This window comes from Manduca sexta, chromosome 27 (assembly GCF_014839805.1).
Source record: "Manduca sexta isolate Smith_Timp_Sample1 chromosome 27, JHU_Msex_v1.0, whole genome shotgun sequence".
Classification (NCBI taxonomy): domain Eukaryota; kingdom Metazoa; phylum Arthropoda; class Insecta; order Lepidoptera; family Sphingidae; genus Manduca; species Manduca sexta.
Window position 1 is genome coordinate 17,601,177 of NC_051141.1, and position 21,801 is coordinate 17,622,977.

General features: G+C 38.0%; 1 protein-coding gene across 2 annotated transcripts in view; it reads left to right on the forward strand.

Annotated features, from left to right (window-relative positions):
• Positions 1–21,801, forward strand: part of LOC115447445 — a 47,188-nt gene that overhangs the window by 21,644 nt on the left and 3,743 nt on the right. For both annotated transcript variants that reach the window (XM_030174487.2, XM_030174486.2), the window contains exons 3-10: positions 10,178–10,390; positions 14,490–14,922; positions 17,928–18,136; positions 18,296–18,472; positions 18,807–18,986; positions 19,364–19,543; positions 19,809–20,143; positions 20,599–20,789. In XM_030174487.2, coding sequence (XP_030030347.2) covers positions 10,178–10,390; positions 14,490–14,922; positions 17,928–18,136; positions 18,296–18,472; positions 18,807–18,986; positions 19,364–19,543; positions 19,809–20,143; positions 20,599–20,789 — 1,918 coding nt within the window. The remainder of the gene's footprint in view (positions 1–10,177; positions 10,391–14,489; positions 14,923–17,927; positions 18,137–18,295; positions 18,473–18,806; positions 18,987–19,363; positions 19,544–19,808; positions 20,144–20,598; positions 20,790–21,801) is intronic.

Below are 21,801 nucleotides of genomic sequence, written 5' to 3' on the forward strand. Positions count from 1 at the left end.
TGTGATAGGGGGCAAGCCTATCGCCATATCGGGCACAAATTCCAGACTCCGGGCTGATACAGAGCAGAAAAACCCAAATATCACTTTGTAATCAACCCAAATATCAATTTGGAATCGAGAAATATTTGTATGTATTTGATATACGTACTAATATGTTCGAGGTTACATTTTTCCCAACACTATGCACCGCTTTAATTTTCCCGCCTTTTTGGACAATGGGCCGTCCAAAATGTTGACATCTACACCCCACAACAATACAATCTTTCTGATTATTCTTATAAATTATTTTAAATTTTTTATCCATGTTAAAATTGTAAAAGTATATTGTTACTAATTTGAAATATATATTTTTTTCTCCAAATAAATTAATAAGAAAAAAATATATATATTTTTTTCTTATTAATTTATATAAAGAAAAATTAAAAAAGTAAGCAAGGATGGCAACATTCTCCAACTCATAATTAGGAAAAAGATCATAAAAAAGGTAGCAAGCCGAAACGGATGTAATCTATTTGTGTAGGCAAAATATATTCACGGGTCGGCTATAATGGTTCTAATTTGGCATTCGGTGACGCTTAATAACGGTGTCTGTTCCAAAATGTATCTTCTTATTGAGTTCCGATATATGATGCCCAACAAATATGAAATGCCGACATCCCACAAAGTTTTCATTGTTACTGTCTTATAAATAATAACATATTATAAATAAAAAATATATATGTATATTTTTGTAGTTAATACCTTTCTTTGCTAATTACCAAATGGTTTTCAATAAAATTTTAATAATAATTATACCTAAAGTGATTTTCACAAATATATTTTTTTCTAGTTTTAAATTCTCGCAGTAATTATCAAATAAATAGTCAATATATGGATAAACTATTTTTTTTATTTCCTATAAGTATATATTTTTTTAAAATCAATTCTAAACGAAGAAATCAAACAACACATTTAATTGCCAATCCGTACACGAGTTGGTTTTTCATTCAAGAACCCGTCCAACATTTGTCGACAACATTGGCACATATTACAAAACCGTATCAGTTTGCCGACGTTACAATACTGTTTGACAGTTGCCGCACGTAAAGAAATCGAACAATGAGAAGAGACGTACTGCAGGTGCTTGAGACAGTGACCTGCTAACATTGTGTTGTAGTGTAATTGACTGATAGGTTTTTTTGGGAAATGTCTAGTTATCTTTCGCGTGAGGTGCAGACGTTAGACGGTAAGGGTTAGGTTAGGTTAGAATTTGTTGGAAATGTAATTTTCACAAAAAAGCGACTCGAAGATGTAACTTTGCTGCATTTTTTTATAATTTACTTTAGTGTCCGATTTACGCTGCATTTAAATACGATTATAGTAATTTGTTCGGTGTTAGGGCATCAGCTCAATGTTTCGGAAAAAATCAACGCTAAATAGCAAGCGTTTTTGCACGTTCTTTTATTCACGGCATCGTGACCTTATTGCACCTATTATGGACTAAGTGTAGATAAGTAAGTGGAGTACTGTCTATTTCGCCAGTCAACATCATTATTCTGGCATATTACCTGCATGCTCAGAATTAAATAATGGAAACTCTACGTTAGAAAAACACGTCTTAATACCATTACAATACCTGCTAAATCTATCTCCGCTTATAACAATTCCTCAGACATTTCGTAGAACGTCCGACACGTGCCTGCCACATGGACTAGTTACTCTGCGTGACTTGGTTACCGCCACATTGCTTGCATTAAACAGTGTGTTGCACCCGCGCTGTCATGGCCACGTCTCGAGAGACGGACAATCTTACAACAGCGTTTGGACTTGTCGAGGTAGAATTTGACAATTTCATCTGGATGAGTATTAAAAAACAGTTGTATGCGTCTTCGATATGTTACAGTACTATATGCAGTAGCTGTATAACCCAATTTGATTTATTTGTCCCCGAAATAGAACGACTAGGTACGATAAAAAAATTACAACCAGCAGTGGCGAAGGGTCCATATAACACGAATCCCGCCGGCTTCCCTTTATGGAGAATTTATGTAGAATCGAATTATCAACAGAACGATTTACAGACTTCTTCTTCTTCTTCTTAGTCGTAACACTCTTGACAGAGTGGTCGTAGTCGTCATGTAGAGTTTTCCGGAGCAGATGCAATACGCCTCATGATCTTACGTCATATCTCTCAGAGGAAATTCTGATGCATTAATGTACGGGACGGTCCACGGCAGATTTAACTTGATCGGTCCAGCACATAGGAGTCCTTCCTCGCGGTCGAGTGCCTTCAACATTGCCCTGGACGACAACACGTTCCACAGACTGGTCACCTGATTCACAGATTTACAGACTGCATTCTTGCATATTCGTTGTGTCTGGTTTCCTTTCGGGAATTTTCTCATTACAATACTGACAGCCAGCCAATCAAAGTTTGAAGCGTCGAAATATGTAGTTTTAATACCTAACTAAATGAAACCATATATTCATCTTTCCCTCTAAAAACATTGCCCCAGAAACATTAATGAATAATAAATATTTTCGCCAAATATCCCGGTTATAATTTGTGATATTTTTATTACTTTGTAGTTCTGTATAAATGGGTGTAAGTGTATTTCTGGCTGAAAGTATGATGTTCCCGATCAGACAAATTCGCTTGGTGTCGGCTTAGGGGCATGTAAAATTAAAATTACTTTATAATTTTTTGACTTTGACTTTGATTTGATTGACTGCCTCAGTGGCGTAGTTGTACTGCATGCGCGGTACGGCAGCGCTCTGAGTTCCTGGGTTCGAATCCCGGGTCGGGCAAAGTGATAATTGAGTTTTTCTGCTCAGTATCAGCCCAGAGTCTGGAATTTGTGCCCAATCTGGCGATAGGCTCGCCCCCTATCACATCATGGGACGGAACACACTTGGCGAAAAGTAGCTGCCCTGGTTGCACCTCTGCATACCCCTTCGGGGATAAAATGCGTGATGGTGTGTGGTGTGTACTTTATAATTCGAAACACATTTTTATTTCACGTCTATAGTTAGCATAACTTATGTTAGTGTTCTAAAATACAAGTATATGGAATTACTTATTAACGTAATGTCAAAATGACCCTTTATAGATACGTACCCATCATCAGACCTCACCTACGTGAAATATTTTGAATAGAGATAATAGAACTTCCCCTCTATCGTCTTATAGTTACCAAAGGGACCTAGTAAGCTAACTTGATATATGAACTTATACATCACAACATACTATTATCATAATAGCCAGTTTTCAGTCGCAACTCCACTCGCGAAAAATCGGTTTCCTGGAAAATTTATCAAATTAAAATTAAAGCATAATATTTAACAGGGAGAGTGTATTTTTGTTTAACGTTTCGACAACCTACAGACCCAACTACTTGACATGATTAATAGCCCCATATACACGCGAAATTATTCAATCCATTGTACCAGCCCCAAAATCACAATACATAACAAACAACACGAAGCCTTATAAGAAACAATGGTTTCGTTTATTGACCCCGAGACCGCGATCGGTGCAGCTGGGACAATGTGTTCCCATAAGAGCCATTGTTTTGTACTCGATACTTGTTATAAATTAGTCTATAAGGGAGTAGTCTAGAGCTTTTGTGTACGTAACTCATGTACTACTAATTGTGGGACATCCACGAATTACGTCACAAATCTAGAGGGGGTAGAGGTCATTAAAGGGTGGCATAGTAGCGGGGAGATGTAAGTTTTAAAAACGTATAGCGGGACTTATATCCAAAAAAACTTTTGCTCGCTCGTAGAGCCGCGAGTCTTATAAATGGAAAAGTTTTGGTTAATTAATTGGCACTGAGTTGAGGTAGTTGAGGTTTCTCTCGCTTGTCTTAAACTTTATGGTATATTTAAGTTCTCGTAAAATTAATAACATTTTTGACGCTTGTTATAAACTACTCTACGATATTACTATCAATAAAATAGTTCTCCCGGTATAACAAAAAAATATGTTCCTTGATAAGATTAATACAATTCAAATCAGAAGGATTTATTGCATACTTCAAGACCTAACCGATTTTTGCAAGGTGGTGTTATTCGCGCAGAACGCCACTGATTCGCGAGAACGTTACATTTCCATAACATTGCACATCCAACATCACAAAAGGCAATCGGAGTCGCGTGTGAACAGACTTGTTTACATCCGACGCGAATGTAGATTACTATTGTGGGTAATTAAGTTTCACCGCAAGCGCCGACGTGCGCCCGCGCACACTGCGCGGGAGTAGCGGCGGATGCGAAAAAAGTATGTATTTTCTCCTTGACAAACGTGATGCAATCGTAACCTAAGTTAGTAAATATTCAAAAAAAATATTTTGTGACAAAACAATACGAAAAAATACTTATTAAATACATTAATTAAAATTTGCAATCGCCATGTTTTAAAAATGCTATGATTGAACTTAGAGTCAAGTCAAATCATTCTTGATAAATTACTTCACGTAAGAAAAAGAGCACAAAAAGCTATTTGTCCTTAAATTATATGACTCGAGTTTTCAGGCAAAGGCATTTATAACAAAATATCATTAATAAAATGCAAAATATGTGGCAACTTACTAAGAATTTATATGTATTTATAATATTCATAGCGTCATAGTAACCTGGTACCGTATGTCCATACCATATGAACCATTTTTCATAGTAACTAGAATTACTCTCACCCAAATCCTTCTGCAATGTTGACGCAAAACGTTCTACGCGATTTACCATGCCCGAAATCACACCTCAGCGATATCCATTCCAGAGCAATTCGTATAGCAAACGAATCTATTATACGTCTGGTTTAGCCAATACACCGGCGCGGCGTTTTCAGGATCCAAATTTATTAAATCCCTCGCAAAAATAGTCAGATTTTTTGACAATATTACTTATTAACCGACTTCAAAAAAAGGAAGCCAGTCTAAATTCAACTGTATTTTTATGTTATTTGGATTGGTTTAGGATTGGGATTGGGATCGTTTTTGAATACGGATATCGTATATTGCTGCAGCGAGAGCGGCGGTCTAACATCGACAGTCCGTTACAACAGTCGCGCGACACACTTTGCACGCGCCGTCACACACACTGAAACACACTTTTCTCACCAACCTGTCTTTGCTCATGTTTTCTTGTTTACTTAGATTCTATTGACCTTGGCGCCATACATTTTCATGTATATATAGTACAGTTTATATCGGCCAGATAAAGTTATATTTATTACATTAGCTGTAAACATGTATGATTAGCCAAAATATGTGTAACTTTTTAGCAGACGGTACTAGCAGTTTTGACGTTTTGTTGGTAAGAACTGCAGTGAACTGACCTTTATTATTCAAAATATAGAGACCACATTAGTGGCGAAGGGTGAAGTTTTCCCAAAGGTTATCTGACACAATATATAGATGCTAATGCATAAATACGGTCTGCGGATCATTCAAATGATAATAAGATTTTACATGAAAGAGAAGCCACTAGAATTCGGGTTATATGGAATCTTTACCACTGGTCCACTTTATATTTGGTACTTACTGCAGTGTTATAGGTCTATGGATATGTGGAGCTGTAATCTGTCAATGTAATGTCAACACGCGCTGCGTTTGACACCCTGCAATAAAGTCGATTCGCGACACTTTGATTGTACACATTGTAGATACAAATTGTTCCGCCATTCGCTCGCGATTGTGTAGAATTTATGTTATCAAATATAATATGGCGCCAGAATAAATTGTAGTCAGTGAGTTTTATAATGTCCTGTTCATTTAAAGCACGTGACTTCAAGATCTATTATAATAGAATTTATAAAATGATAACTATTTAAACGAAGAAAACATTTTACATGTTTTTAAAATCTATTTTAAATAGCGCAGCTTATCAAGATATTAGATAAATCAAAATTAAGCTTCACAAGTAAAAATTTCACAGTATGTACTTAAATAATTAACTCGCCAAAATAAATCGTCGTGTGCGCCAGCCCTAATTTCCAAGCCAAACGATTTTGAAGTTTATTCACATAGCGTTTTGTTTATAATCTTTTCTAAGTTATAAATTAAGTCGGCGGCTCTGGCGATAAGCCCACTCTATCACACACCGGATGTTTAAGTCGACAGTAGCCAAGTGGGTGGGATAAGTCGGGAGCATCCTAATATAATTTAAGTTATGGCTCATATTTCGTGTTCCTGGCGGAGAAAGCCCCGAGATTGAGGTCAATCTTGTCACGCGATATATTGGTGTAAGTACCCAGAACTTATGGTCGTAACAATACTGCTTTCCGAAATGGTGGTAGAGGCAATATTTACAGAATCTAAAAATTTTACAGGTTCCAATAAATTATTTCATTTTAATAAATATTTTAAATCGGCGGTAAGCGATAACATCATGACTATATATTTTTAGCACAGGATAAGTACAATCATTACCTAATGGGAATCCAGAGTCTTATAGACGCTTTGTAATCGTGCCTCCGTCCGCCAACTCCTCGGAAAGGCAAAAAGACACATAAAAAATAACTACGACTGCAAGTATGATTATTGATAACTCGCTTCTTAGTACATTCTAAGAGTTGTTTAGAAATCATTTTCAGACCAAAAAGAATGACATTAAATGGTGTGAAAGTGCAATTTAGTGTGGTTTGCGCGTGTCACTCTCAATTTCTAAAGATTATTAGGCTCGTGCGAACGGCCGGCGCTTGCGCAACTTACATTTATTGTGGGAATAAAGTATTTAATAAGTTGGAACGGCAAAGCAACCGAATACAATACTCAAAACTAATTCTGGTATAGAAGTTGTCATCTTTTAGTTGTCATAGGTTGGTACAGATATCTATCATCTAAGACTTCTCATACAATTTCTTCAAACATCAAGCTCAATGCTAATCTGCTGTCATTTTTCGATTTAAAAAAACATGCATTTCAATTACCATTTTATTTAATTTCTAGAAGCTATACTCATTGAAGCCTTTACTCCACACATTCCTTTCGTGTCGTAATATCTGTATTTGTATTCAGATGTGGTATATTTCACCACCCGGTGGTTACTTGGAGCCTAATGTGGTTGCGTTATCTGCTCGTCTTGCCATTTGCATTGTCTACTTTACATGTGCTCCGATGGTGCAACTGAACTCATACAAGCCACTTAGCCCCACTCAGATCAGCTAAGGTGGGTGTAATCCCATCATAAAACTGTTTGGGCGTTTGCTTTGCCTTTTTACCTGTCTTCAAATGGAAGTGATTAAATATTTTTTAAACCTGCAAAATCTAATAATTTTACCTTATTAAATAAATATGAAAGCTAGTGTAAATGTTTGTATATTTGTTAATTGACACGTATTAAACGGCGTTTAAATATTAAAGGAGGAGACATACTTTATTCATCAATTTAATTGAATTAATTTATTGGCATAAAATTGTACGCCACTCGTTAATGTCTTTTATACAGAGCGCTGTAATACGTTAAGGAAGTCAAGTAAAAACGGTTTCCGATTTTTTCAAATCCTCTTATTTTCGACCTAAAGAAGTAGCAACGCGATATTTTAATTATTAATGAACCTTTCTCTAAACGTTATGTAATTTATTAATTGATTTGTCTTAGTTCCATGAATTCTCTGAAACTTTCTAATCTATTATGTAATTAAACATGTTTGTGCGACATTTTGGTTATTAAAATTTCCGTTGAATAAACATAAATGCCAAATTTAGAACGTCTTGAGGTTAAGAATCAATTAACGATTAAAATTAGCTATGTTATTTATAAAACTAAATGTAAGCAAGAGGCAAACACTAAGTACAGTTATGTTTTTTCCGCACAGGTGCCTTCGTTATCGCCAACCAACATTGCAAGCACTTCTATGTTGATATGATTACTAGACAATATGTTATTTATAATATAGAATCTTCGAAGAATGTGGTTCAGTGCTGTACAGTGCTTTATAATTGTTATATATAGTGCGTTATAAGTGTTAAAGATGGGCATAGTTCAATGCACTACAGATCTTGTGATAATGGCTCACCAGGCGAGTAAACTCGCAAGTTATAAAAAACACACAATGAATACACATTTCGTGTACTGGTCGCAGAAAAAACGCCATTGTGCCGTGGGATGGTGCAAAAACTTGTCCGTTCCGCACCGCCGCGGCCACTTTCCATCTCGTCGGAGCTTTACCTCTATGTTTACAAACAGGGTAGTATATTCGGGGACATTTTGTATTCTAGTATCTTTTAGTGTAAGGTATTTTGTCCCCTGGACAATCTATATACATAGGAAAATACCTTTATTGAAAGCTTTTGTACCTGACGTTAAGTGCAATGAAGGCTAAGGAAAACGTTAAACGGCAAAGTAACAAAGTGTCCCCTAACAGCTGGCACAATTATGCCAGTCTATCTAATTCCTTATTCTTGAACCGCACTTTTCACAGTAACTTGTTTCGGTGAGCTGGACTCTATGTCTCTTACTTTACTTAAGTAAAACCTGATGATGGTTTTACATTACGTAAAAATAGCGCCCCGGAATCGACCTGGATCCAGTATGATGAAAAACAAACGTACATCATATCTTTATCCGCGAACATGCAGACTAAGGAGTTTTTCCTGGCGTGTTCAATCTCATGATGAGATAGGGGTCGATCTTATCGCCATTTCGAGCACAAATGCAATAATATGAATGGAAATAATTTGGGGACATAACTACTACGTCTTCTCCGTGATTTTTTTTTTTGGATATCTGACCCCGCAATCATTAGGGGGGAAATCCTGCTAATGAGATACTGGAATCCCTCGCCTTAGAGATTGTAGGGCCCTGGAGGAAAGCTGGGAAGGATAGGGAAACCTCTTAGGATGGAAAGAAGGAAAAAGTTCAGGAAATGTTTGGGACCCTTATTTGGTCTCAATGTGAATTGGCAATCATAAGGTATGGACATTTAATTGAGTGCCTAGCGCCGCGAAAGTGTCCCCCGTGCATGGGCGTGCATTCGGTGAAGAGACAGAGCGTACAATTGCCCTCTGTGGTCGACTGAAGTTTAGACTCTATAAAACAAGATCCATTGTACTTACCATGCCCGTATTAAAACATTTCAACACAATCTTTTTGGTCGAGGATAAACGCATAGAAACTGCTATTTTCGAAGTATGACAGAAAATTTACAGATGGCTTTTTTTAACTCTCAAATACTTTATTAAAAGGAGACAAAGTAATGATTGTTTACAACATGCAACGTGGTAACACTCGTTTGTGTCGGTATGTAGAATGTCTACAAGAACACTTGGAGCTCACATTACTTCAAGTTCAGTAAATACAGTACAGTTATTTATTACTTATTAAAAATAACGGTCTCATTTAATTTTAAGTAATGCATGTTGGATTCCTCTGCTTGCTTCGCTGTCTGATGATTCGGCACAATCTAAGTAGGTACGCTTATCTTATATTACCCGACTGCCTCAGAAAGAGGGTAATGTTTTTCCGGCCACATTTCCTCTAACCCAGTTACACATATAAACTTAATGGTAACTAAAACTTCATTAACATATCATTATATTTTATGTACATAAAATTACACGATACTTTATTACTTTTATATTCGAAAAATTACGATAAGCGACATAGAACCGAGATATTTAATTGGCATTTATAATAAACTGAAGTTAGCTCGTGAATTTTCGCAATTGATTTACGAAGGATAACGAAGATTTCCGAAGACCTTTTTCGGGATAAAAACCGATAGATGTTAATCCAGAACATTGCGTATCCGTGTGCTAAATTTCATCAAAATCTGCTCAGCGGTTTCTGCGTTTACGAACATAATATTCAGAATATCGATGTCACAACAAATTACATATGACTGCACGCCATAACGGGCTGATTATCGTGTTGCCAGAACTAGTGCTGTGCTAACTGTCGATAATTGCACGAATCGACGTGTCACGCCAGGTAACGGCACTATCCACGCAAATCATAATCCATGTCGCAGACTAATTTTTTATTATCGACTTTCACTTGTTATAGAAATATTACTTTATAATAACTTATCGTTGATCTTCCTTGGTATTGGTAGAAGTGAGAATTGTCTTCCTGTATTTAATTCTCTGGTCGGGCACACAGTTGTGTGCCAAAAACTATTTACTAAATATTAAATATCTTAAACAGCTATTCAATATTTAAATCTCAATATTTAAATTAAATATTCCTATTCCAGTACTGAACGTGGCAGCAGGCAAAGCTCCGATGCAGGCTTCGACTGAGGACGGCGGCGTGCCCCAGCGGGCCCTGGACGGCAGCACAGCAGCCTCCTTTAACCCTGACACCTGTACCCTTACTAAGGCGGAGCGCGTGCCCTGGTGGTACGTCAATCTGCTGGAGCCTTATATGGTGCAGCTCGTACGCCTGGACTTCGGGAAACCTTGCTGTGGTGAGTAGTGTATGCAGTAGATGGTTCACTAAGGTTCTGCTGGGCCCTTATTCTGTATGATAGTGTAAACGCGTAACGCGGCCGTGTCATGTTATCTTCGAGAAATGTGCGTGGAATGGTATTCTGTAAGTCAAATTTCTATAGTCCTAAACAGGATGCGTTGTGTTACGTGCTTGTTACGCACTGTCAAAATAACGTGCGGGATAGAGAATAAGGCCCTTGGTGATTATGCGAACATCTAGCCTGGTAGAGCAATTGTGGCTGTTTTCAGGTAAGAACAGAAGTAAAAATGGGGAAAACCTTAATTTTAATTAAAGCGTTACGTTGTAAAATATATCAAAGCGAAGACAATGACGTTGGATCGTCTTTTATTTGAGAGGTATATTACATACATATTTGATGATGAATTTCCATCCATACATTCTAGTGGAATTAAATTATATATAAGAACTAGCTATTATATAAATAGGGATAATTTTATAACGGTTCGATCAACAAAAGCAAGCGCTTACGATCAGATATCTACAAATCGCGACAACGTATAGTCCTTGTTACCATTGAGCAAGTACCAAGATTATCTGACCCTTTCTTATATGTATAATTTCTGAACCTAAATCCTTATGACACGGAAGTAAACTTTTTAAAGAACTGTTTTGGACTTGAAACCTACTATGGGTAAAATTATAAACAAATATTTATTTATCGCGTTCGAATTTTGAATTAAGTAAGTACCAGCTGCTAAGGGTCCACATAACCTGAAGCAACTATTAAAATTAATTATATTATTAATAAATAAATAATTAATATTTATAGCATAGCTGGCTACAATTTATTAGCACCTAAATTATGTGTCTGCTTCCCATTCGGAAAATTTCACCCTTCACAACCAGAAGTACAAATATATTTGTGAAAGTTTGATTCATTGAAAAAAGGAATATTATCTCCAACCAGTATCAAGTTAATTTCAACCCGTTACTGCCAATGTGTCATTTTTACGACGCCCGTGTCACGCGCGGCGCAAGTTCGCAATCTCTGAAGGAAGCCGCCGTGGTATCGTGAGAAACGCACGCGGCAGCTTTCTCGACGAAGAATGTCAAGTAGAAATGATGAGGTATGATAGCTGGTGACCGCGGTCGGCGCGGCCCCGTTCCGCCTATCTCGCATCGGCTTGCGCACAGGGTTGCATTTGCATAGATACCAACCTTTGCAGTTATGTAGGTCATTAATAATAGGAAATATTAAAAGGAAATATAAGCTTTTGAGACTACGTTTAGTAGACGTAGAAATGCATGAATATTCTGGAACACGTAGTTATTTATGAAAATGTCTGATCTACTCTAATCATTTCATTAACCTTCTACTCTACGATCTCTTGGTTTATTTTTATAATTGGATTAAATAAATCTAGAAACATGTATACGTTAAATACATTAAATATTTTCACAAAACTACTTTTTATATTCTAAAATATTTTCAATGTTCTTACTGATATTAAAACCTTTCTATATGCAAATGCGTAAAAGAAAATTGTGTAATAAAACGTAATTATAATTTATGCAGTCGAATATCTTACGCAAAACATAAAATATTCCACGAACCATAATTGTTAGAATATTATGCGACATAAAATAATATTAAAATAAAACAATTTTTGGATTTTATCGTCGTTTCTATGTTTTAATTAAATCCCGTATCGAAAGCTCCCTTTCGCCCGTGTCCAAGAAGGCTGCAAAGTCTCCTGCAAAGAAAATTAAAATATAAAATGCGCGATAAAATCCAAAAATTGTTTTTTTTAATGTATAACTAAACATAAATCATTATAATATAATATGTGAAATTATTTAGAATAGAATAACTTTTAATAAACTAAAATGTTAAGTAAATTGTCTATGTTATAGAGCTGTAGTACAAATAATAACTTATTAACGATTATCTAAATAAATCGAATAGTTTGTACTTAATAATAATATAAGTTAGAACATATTTGCAAGTCACGAGTGTGACCAAATATTAAATACGTTCAGAGAATTACTTATAGCAGGGCGACAACTCTCTTTAGGAAGAGTTCAAGACCCATACTAAAATATTTTACTTTCTTATAAATTGCGAGTTTATTCTCATCTATACATATTATGAAACAAAGTCGCTTTTTTCTATCTGTAGGTATGTTATCGATTGGGTTAAAATTTACTGAACGGATTTGTATGAAATTCGGTATGGAGTTAGTTTAACACCCTGGGAAGGTTATAGGCTACTTTCTATCTGATAAATATATAGCTGAATTTTATCCCCGAAAAATCCATCACACGGGCGAAGCCGCATGCAAAAGCTTGTTTCATTCTAAATTTAATTCTCTACGATACAGGCCTAGAGTCTAGTGCGAAGATCTCCGTTAAATGAAGACACCTGCTTTGTAAAATATTTTATTATTGTTTCATATCGTCATTCTAAACTTTACGGTAAACAGAACTAAATAAATAAAAATATATAATTAAATGTTTATTAATCGTCATCATCAGTTCAGCCCTAAACTATATAAAGTTGTACCTAGTTGATAGATAAGGTGGTCGTGTGACCGAGCGACCGAGCGACCGCGATGCTCAGCCGAGCGGCCGCGTAACTATTAACTGCATAATACCATACTCAGAAACTGTTTTCTAAAGATACATAGTTACATTTCGCTTATAACTTTTTTATTTATAGTTCTACGACAAAAAGTTACTGGACCAAAGTTGTAGAAAATTTAATTTGCAACAAAAAATGTTTATAATTTTTTTTTGTCAGATAAATAGTTTAAGAGATACATAGTAAAAACCATTTCAACCCCTATTTTCAAGATGGCAGCCGTAGGACAAGGGTGGCGACCCCACAAACTTGGTTTTCGCTTTACACTGACCCCCCTACACTTCAAAAAAATTAAATTGCGTCCTCTAAAAAACGTAACCCCAAATGTAACTTTTCAATGGACTAACAATGCACTCAGGGTTTAAGTGAATCTGATTGGTGAATCAGTGTAATTTTAAGCATTCTAGTTCAAACTGTAAGTATTCTTTTTAAAAATAATTCCGAAGATATTAATGATGTGGGTTTTATGGCGCTTAGGACATTTGCAACTATAAAAATATTTATTACTCTTAGTACCCTACGCTTTGGTACAACCAGCACATTTGGTACAAATCGGGGAGGGTGGGGTCATGAAAGGTTAAATATACCAGGAAATAATACACTCTATGCGACATTCTTACAATTTATTTATATAAGTCTTTGAAGCGTGTCGCTGCAACTTTCATCTGCCATTCCAATTTGAACCCTTTTAATGAGTACTATTATATTAAATTACAATGCGGCACGGCTCAGCAATCCCAAATGACTACTAGCAAAGGTGAAAGTTGTGAGACAAACGTAAAATGACGAAAGTTCTCGGGGATCTATATTTTATAAAACTATCTGCGGTCGCAATTACCAGTTTACAACGTAATGCTATGGCCACACTGAGGTTAATGTCAGACGACTATTATCCATAACTTCGATATGCTTGAGAGCTTGACAGAAGTGGAAGTGGGCGGGTCACATATGCCACAGGAATGATGGCATATGGTGCAAAGTAGTAGTTGAATGGAGGCCAAGAACTGATCATTGAAACCGGGGCAAGCACTTGATGAGGTGGACTGATGATCTGGTCCACGTGGGAGGAAAAGCTGGATTAAGACTGCCCTAGACAGATGCATGGCGTGCAAGTCAAGAGGCCTACCCTCAGCATTGGGTGGACGAACACGTCGAAGAAAAAGACTTCGATATGTAAATCTAATTTAATAAATCAAATAATACAATAAAGAAGACCGTTGGCGATTAATTATCGTGATAACTACTTACATTAGACATACTGTAATCCTATCGAAAGCGATGTATGGGAATACCCTTGAGTGGCGCAACTGATAATGTTTTCTATGTTGAAGAGTAGCGGGAGTTTTACAGGACAGATTTACTCATGTCATCCATCACGTGTAATAGCAGCCACTCATCAGCGAAAAGAATACTGACACTGATTACACCCAAACGCTTAATAGGTAGATCATAAATATTTGTTTTTTTGCTTCAGGTGCCAACAAACCAGCGGTCATCGTGGTGCGAGTCGGCAACAACCGGCCAGACCTAGGCACTAACCCCATATGCAACCGATTCACCGGATTCCTGGAAGAAGGGCAACCGCTCTTCCTTCCCTGCAACCCTCCGATGCCAGGCGCCTTCGTTAGCGTCCATCTTGAAGCTGCTTCGCCTAGCCAACTGTCTATTTGCGAGGCATTCGTCTACACTGACCAGGCTTTGCCTATTGAAAGATGCCCTCAGTTCAGAGACCAACCTCCTGGCAGTACGGCGACTTACAACGGAAAATGCTACATCTTTTATGACCGGCAGCCGGCTAACTTCAGGGATGCCCTCGGCTTCTGCCGCACCCGTGGAGGAACGCTGGTGGATGAGAGCAACCCGGCGCTGCAAGGGTTTATAAGCTGGGAACTGTGGAGACGGCATCGGTGAGTTCATATGTTTCTTTTGCTGGCGATTGTGCGTATCAAAGGTGAAAATAATTGAAAAAAAGATCAGTACGTATGTGAATAAGTTAAGAATTTTTTCTATAGTAAGCAACTCTTATATATCTGAATCCCTTGATTCAGAAAAAAAAATATGTTCAAGGATATATTTTCTATTTAATCAATAGCTAAATAAAAAATAAATATTTTTGCCTGTCAACATCAGCTCGTGTTATGACTTCGGATGAAGCACACGATTAGACATTACGTTGTAAATAACACGAGGAAATTATAGATATAATAAGCATGCGTGATCTGTACTGGAAATGACCGTCACAGAATAATCTAATGGTCTATTTGTGCAACTAATAGTTCGGAGCAACACTCTCTTGGGCTATATAAAGATATATTGTTACGAATTGATGACAACCCTATGCAATTTCGGAAAGTAGGTATTCCAACAGCCGACACTGACTCAAACGTTATATCAATTGTATCCTTTAAATTAAAAGGTTCAAATTAGTTATAATACACAATTTCGTAAACTTGACGAATCATTTTTCTGGGAAGGGTTGCGCATACCACAAGTTTAAAATTCTGTCATTAAAGCATTAACACATCATAGGTACTCAGTGCACATGTTTCGTATCTTATTGCGATTTCATTTTAATGCTAACGCGAAATACCATTGTGCCAGAGGTGTTACTTGGAAAATACGTCGCCATTTTGACAACTTGATATAATAGAATTTTATACTTCATCTTTACCCCACTAAAATCTAGGATTAGTACTACGCAAGTTTATTCACGTAGAAGGCCACTGCTAAAACACCAAAAAAAGCAAACACATATCAGGCATTTATCCCCGAAGCGGTTTGCAGGATGCACCCACTTTTCGCCAAGTGCTCAAATTCCAGACTGCGGGCTGATACTGAACAGAAAGCCCCAAATATTATTTTGCCCGACCCGGGATTAAAACCCAGGATCTCAGAGCAATGCCGTACTGCGCATGCAGTACAACAACGCCACCGCCGCAGTCTAAAAAAGTCATTGCAACATGTAATCTCGAGAAAGAATCATGTTAGAAAACGCACAAAGTATATACTATCTGGGAGTCTAATCCAGGTCTCGAAATCTACAGTCTGTATTCGCTGTCCCCATACAATAATTCTTAATGAACAGAAAAGCCAGCATTTTTAAATAATAAATATTGGCAATTAATCAATTTATGTGTTTTTTTTTACTGGTAGGCGTTGACATTAAACTGACAGCCATTGAAATCATACAGCAACATAGAAAAAGTTTCTTGCATGACCCTATAGAAAAGTGAGGTGTAAGCAGGTAGAAAAAGAATCAATGATTGAATTACAATACAGGTCAAAGCCAAAACAGTGAAGTAACTCTTAAGATAAGACTCGTGTGTTTATTATTTATAAAACCTCCACCGTGTCGGTTTGAAAGTAAAAAAATATCTTAATTTATAGACAATGATTCAAATCGTCGTACGTGTGGCGCGCCATTACCGATCCGCTACACATCGACACCCGTTACACCACACACGACGCCGAGCGTTCGCCGGGGAAGCGAACGGCGCGAATGCTCGGAAAACATATAAAATACGACTACCTCCATAACTGTTTAGATGAATATTCTGTATGAATAAATTAGTCTAAGATCTGCATTTTTCTAAAATGGGTGCTATTTTAGACAATTGTTTCGTTCTGATAATGATGGTTTTAAAACACATTTCGTTTTAATTGGCGTTCCGTCTATCACAAATAGGATGCGATTACGCCAGGTATATATGTCTCATTACGTCACATTATAAACCAACGTGTATTTCTAATTAAAAAATCACCTGCAATTTCGTCTGCGCTTGCGCATTTCTTGTGTGTGTTCGAAGTACGTCGTGTTAGGGGCGAATCCGTTATGTGTCGAACGGGACCTCCAAATGACACCGTGGTACTTTACCGACATGAGCGCCAACATGACGCTCGATTTCACCGATGATAATGCGGGAGAGGCAGTGGTGAGAGGTGAAATTGTCCGAAACGGAAATCGACGCGACGTATGGGTACTAATAAAGATGTATGCGGTCTGCAAATTGTTTTGATGATAATTAGATTCAACATAAATTTTATATAAAGGGAAGCCAACAGGAATTGAAATGTACCCTTTATCTCAGGAGAGAGGAAAATTTACTTAAAAATTATAATTCAATTAGATCCATCGCAGTTTGCTACATTCAAAATACGTTTAGGGTTTTGATTTCTGTCTTGTATTGGAATTCGAAATCTGGTTTCGAACACACGTATAAGGCAGTAGCCAAACTGAAATCCTAATATTATTACAACTCAGTTCAATGAATTCTATAACGGAGTGAAATGTTTAATTACGCATAGCTTATAATTGTAAGGGAGTTACTCACTCCTATAACTTTTCCGCATGTCTGCGCACTAATACCGAGCTGGAAGCCTTCCGGTATAACTGATTCTTGATAATGTCGTTTAAGCAATTTGGCGGTTAGTGCCTTTTCCAAACTGGAGATTGGGAATTATTAATAAAATATTGTTTCAGTTATACAATGTCTATAAAAGCTTTGCGAAATCTCTTATAATGCTTAATTAATTTAAATTAAGTAAATAATAATTGGTATGCGAATGTTTATAAATATTTTTGTTCATTAACACAATTTCTTTTCTCGTGTATTAAACGTATTGTCGCATAACGTTTCCTAAGACTATGTGTTTAACGCGCATCAGTGACCTCAGCATTTGCAAGTTCTACTGAAATGCAGTGATGTGGTTATTACGAACGTTACCCGCTAGTTACGGCTTACATAGTGATTCAGCTATGAGAAGCTATATGATAGTAAAATTGGAGAACTGACTTATAATATTTAACTTAATTGTTTTATTTGTGTACCTGTTGTATTTTATCATCAAATTTGTCGATGTTACCTGACTGCATGCGCACAGTTGTAATATCCAACTGATGTATCGTCAACAGAAGCGACAGCAGCAGTCAATACTGGATGGGAGCCGTGCGGGACCCACAGGACCCTTCTAACTGGAAGTGGGTGAGCGGCAATGACGTCACCGTCTCTTTCTGGAACGCGCCGGGCGGCGGCGAGGACTGCGCGCGTTTCGACGGCGCCAAGGGCTGGCTCTGGGCTGACACAGACTGTCAAGCTCGCCTCAACTACATCTGTCAGCACCGTAAGTGAATCCAACTGTTTTGAAGATGCGAATGTTGCTATGCGATTTGGTTATCAGAGCGTTGCGAATTTTGTTATTTAGAATACTTCTGCATTCCACGTAATAATGCGCGAATTTCACCTCTCAAGACCTGATGCGAAATTTCTGTTTGTACCGTAGAGCCGAAGGCATGTGGTAGGCCGGAGCAGCCGCCCAACTCGACCATGACCACGGAGAGCTTCGAAGTGGGAGCATCGGTGCAGTACTCCTGCGACGAGGGTCATCTCTTGGTGGGGCCCACCGTGCGGACATGTCTCGACACTGGTTTTTATGACGAAATACCACCGGTTTGCAAACGTAAGTGGCGTTCTTTACAGATTATCATAGTATAATGTGATGAATTATTAAAAATGGCAGTAGTGAGGTATGAAAGGATCTTTTCGACTAGGATCATATTATGAAACTGACATGCGCTGAAGAAGTACTTAAAAGATTTAATACTTAGGTACTACGTTTTGTATGGTCAATTGCGAAAAAAAATTAAATCTCCCTATACTCCATACCTTATCTGATTCTCTCACGTTTCCTATGACTGTTGCCACCATCACTAGAGAATTACTTATTAACAAACCTATTTATATATTTATATCCAGAACATTTAAATCGATACCAATCCTAAATTCTCACTCAGGAATCGAATGCGGGTACCCGGCGGAGATCGCTCACGGCTCGTACTCTCTCATCAACGGGTCCGTGTCGTATCTGTCTCACGTGCAGTACTCGTGCCAGGCCGGATATGAAATGGTGGGCCGGTCGCGACTGGTGTGCGACATCGACGAACGCTGGAACGGACCGCCGCCGCGCTGTGATGGTGAGTGACATGTTTACACCCAAAGTTGATCAAGTAATACCACAAACTGATGTTACAGTCGGCTTGAAGAGTCTCGATTGGCGGAACGCCGCGGCTCTGTAATGGTGAGTGGCATGTTTACATCAAAGTGGATCACCACAATCTGATGATATTGTCGTCTTGAACTCACGATTTGAAAAATTACTGTTACGGGGAAGAGCAACATTAGATGTAAAGGACATTTATGTCATGGTCATAAGTCATCGACTTAGCAATTGATAGTTGTTTTAGCAATATCAACTATCAGTATCATATACTGTGTTGTTAGCGTCTACACGACACCTTAGATATCCATCCATTCATCATCATTCATTACTAATACCACTTTCCCACCCCAGTGGTCCAGTGCGAAGATCCGCCACAGATCCTGAACGGCCATGTGTCTCTCTTGCACAATGCTTCCGTGTTTGGTGCCGTCGCCGAGTACTCCTGCGCCCGAGGGTTCAAGCTCCAGGGAGGTGCGAAGATCGCCTGTCTCGCGTCTGGACTGTGGGACAGTCCGGCTCCAAGTTGTCACGGTAAGATGATTGGGAATCGAATTGTAAATTTCTTAAGTCTTTATACCAGATCACCATTAATTCCTTTTCTATTGATTTACCTGAGTCATTTAAAATGGTACCTGATTTAGGCTAGGTGACCCAATGAACGAATTTATTTTAATTTTCACATACAATATTTTGGTTTTCGAGAAACGAGGATCCAAGACCTACTAGGGCGTTATTTATTTATATTCAGAATCGCAACTTTTCTTTATTATATTATATATTTATTTTTAACCTACAGCCGAAGAGCGTCCTACCACGACCACGACGACCACCACATCCACACCACCTCCGACCACCCGTACACTACCACCGTCCCCGACGCCCGCACCGACCACTCCTAGACTAGTCCTGCCTCCCAGGTTTAGCACGTCGGCGCGTCCAGTCTCGCCTCCCACTCCGTTCGTCCCACCAGAGCCGCCGCGACGTTTGAGGCCAAAAACGACCACGGAAAGGGCGACCACAAGGACTTACGAGCGACCACCGGAGAGAAAGGTCACGGTAGCTGACAACCAGGACTCGCCCACTAGCCACGTCCCGCATATTATCGTCGCAAGTCACCCGAGGGAAAACCAGGTACTACCTATGTTTTTTCTGTTGGACCAGGGTTGGTTACGCCATTAATTTCCTCGTGACATTGAACATTATAAGTGTAGCGGAGTTATTTAACCATTGTGACTACTTTGTTAGTTTTCAAAATGTTCATGCTATGGTTGCCTTGAAGCAAACTGTGCTGACCTTCAACTGTCAAAAGAGTAAAAACTCAAGACCTTCTTGCTTCGTAGAACATTTGTGACCTCAGAATTTTTATCAAGCATGAATGGACGATGTCACACTTAGGTGACCATCAATACTCTTCCCGCGGTATATAGTACAAATATATATTTATTTACATCTTACCTCATTTAACAGGCATGCCGAATATTATAATAAAATGTCGAGTAATAATACAACTTAAGATTTATGTTATTTTACCTCATTTTACAATGCTTAAAATATTAATTTAGAATAATAATATAATTTTATTTCAGATTCTTGGCAGCGGCAATAATATCCGCGCGGAACAGACGCCACGTGTTAACATACCCCAACCAGTCGACGGCGAGAGGCGAGAGACCGTGGGTTCGAGGCTCAACATCGGTGCTGTGGTGGCGCTGGCCGCCTTCGGAGCGCTGGTCTTCCTCATAGCCATAATAACGACCATCGTCATCCTTGTTAGAAGGTGAGTGTACATTAAATATCTAAGCTTAGTAATCACTTTAGTACCAGCGTATTACCAAAAATGAAATATACTATTTAATTACGAACACAAGTGTCATCAGAGTTTACCTGTTTTACCCTGAAATGCGCGTTACCCCAATACTCATCAGGTATTGTACCTTAAAATATAAATGAGTTCAGTTAACGACGTAGGAGTTGTTCCACTTATTATATTTGTTATCGTCGTTACATTATATCGGAAACTATAATATTTTATCGATGCCTTTCTGAAACGTAAATTTAATAATATTGTAAGACACGCGAATCATCGTTTTGCTTTGCTATGTATAATGCCGTCTCAACCCGAGTTTCACTGTAGTCGAAAATAGATATAAAGTTAAAAGGGTTGGTTGAAACATGGCAACATTACGCGTATCCGAAAAATTACTTCTCTATATTGTAAAAATTATTTGAAACGGTTCGGTAGTATATAGTCGAAATATATCTAAAAAATGAACCCTGAACTGCCAGCGGCGGTGCCAAACACCCCCCGGCAGCGGTCCGCGAGCTACCCTCCCGCTGGTACACGCTCCTCGCGCTTCCGTTCCCTGACCAGCAGGTTGGGCGGCGGGAATTCGCCAGGAGCCACCGCCACACGCACCGCGCCGGACACTTCTCCAACCCGTTATAGCCAGTTCGTTTATATTTTAAGGTACTACGCGGCGTTGACATGATGGCTGAGGGTAGCGGATTTTGGGGTAGAATGATAAGCTATAAAAATTAATTATTAAAATCACATAGTTAATTGTAGTAGTTATATTATGTTCATTATATAAGGTTGTCGCAACGCGTTATATAAAATATGTTATGCTAAATATTTATTAATATACTTATATGTTTTTGGTTTTAATTCGACGTCACATAAAAATCAGTCGCAGTGCAATTCATTTACACCTTATTTAAGATGTATGGGATTGTATAATACTAAACAAAATTATACAAATTTTCTTATAAGTATACTAAATACAATATGA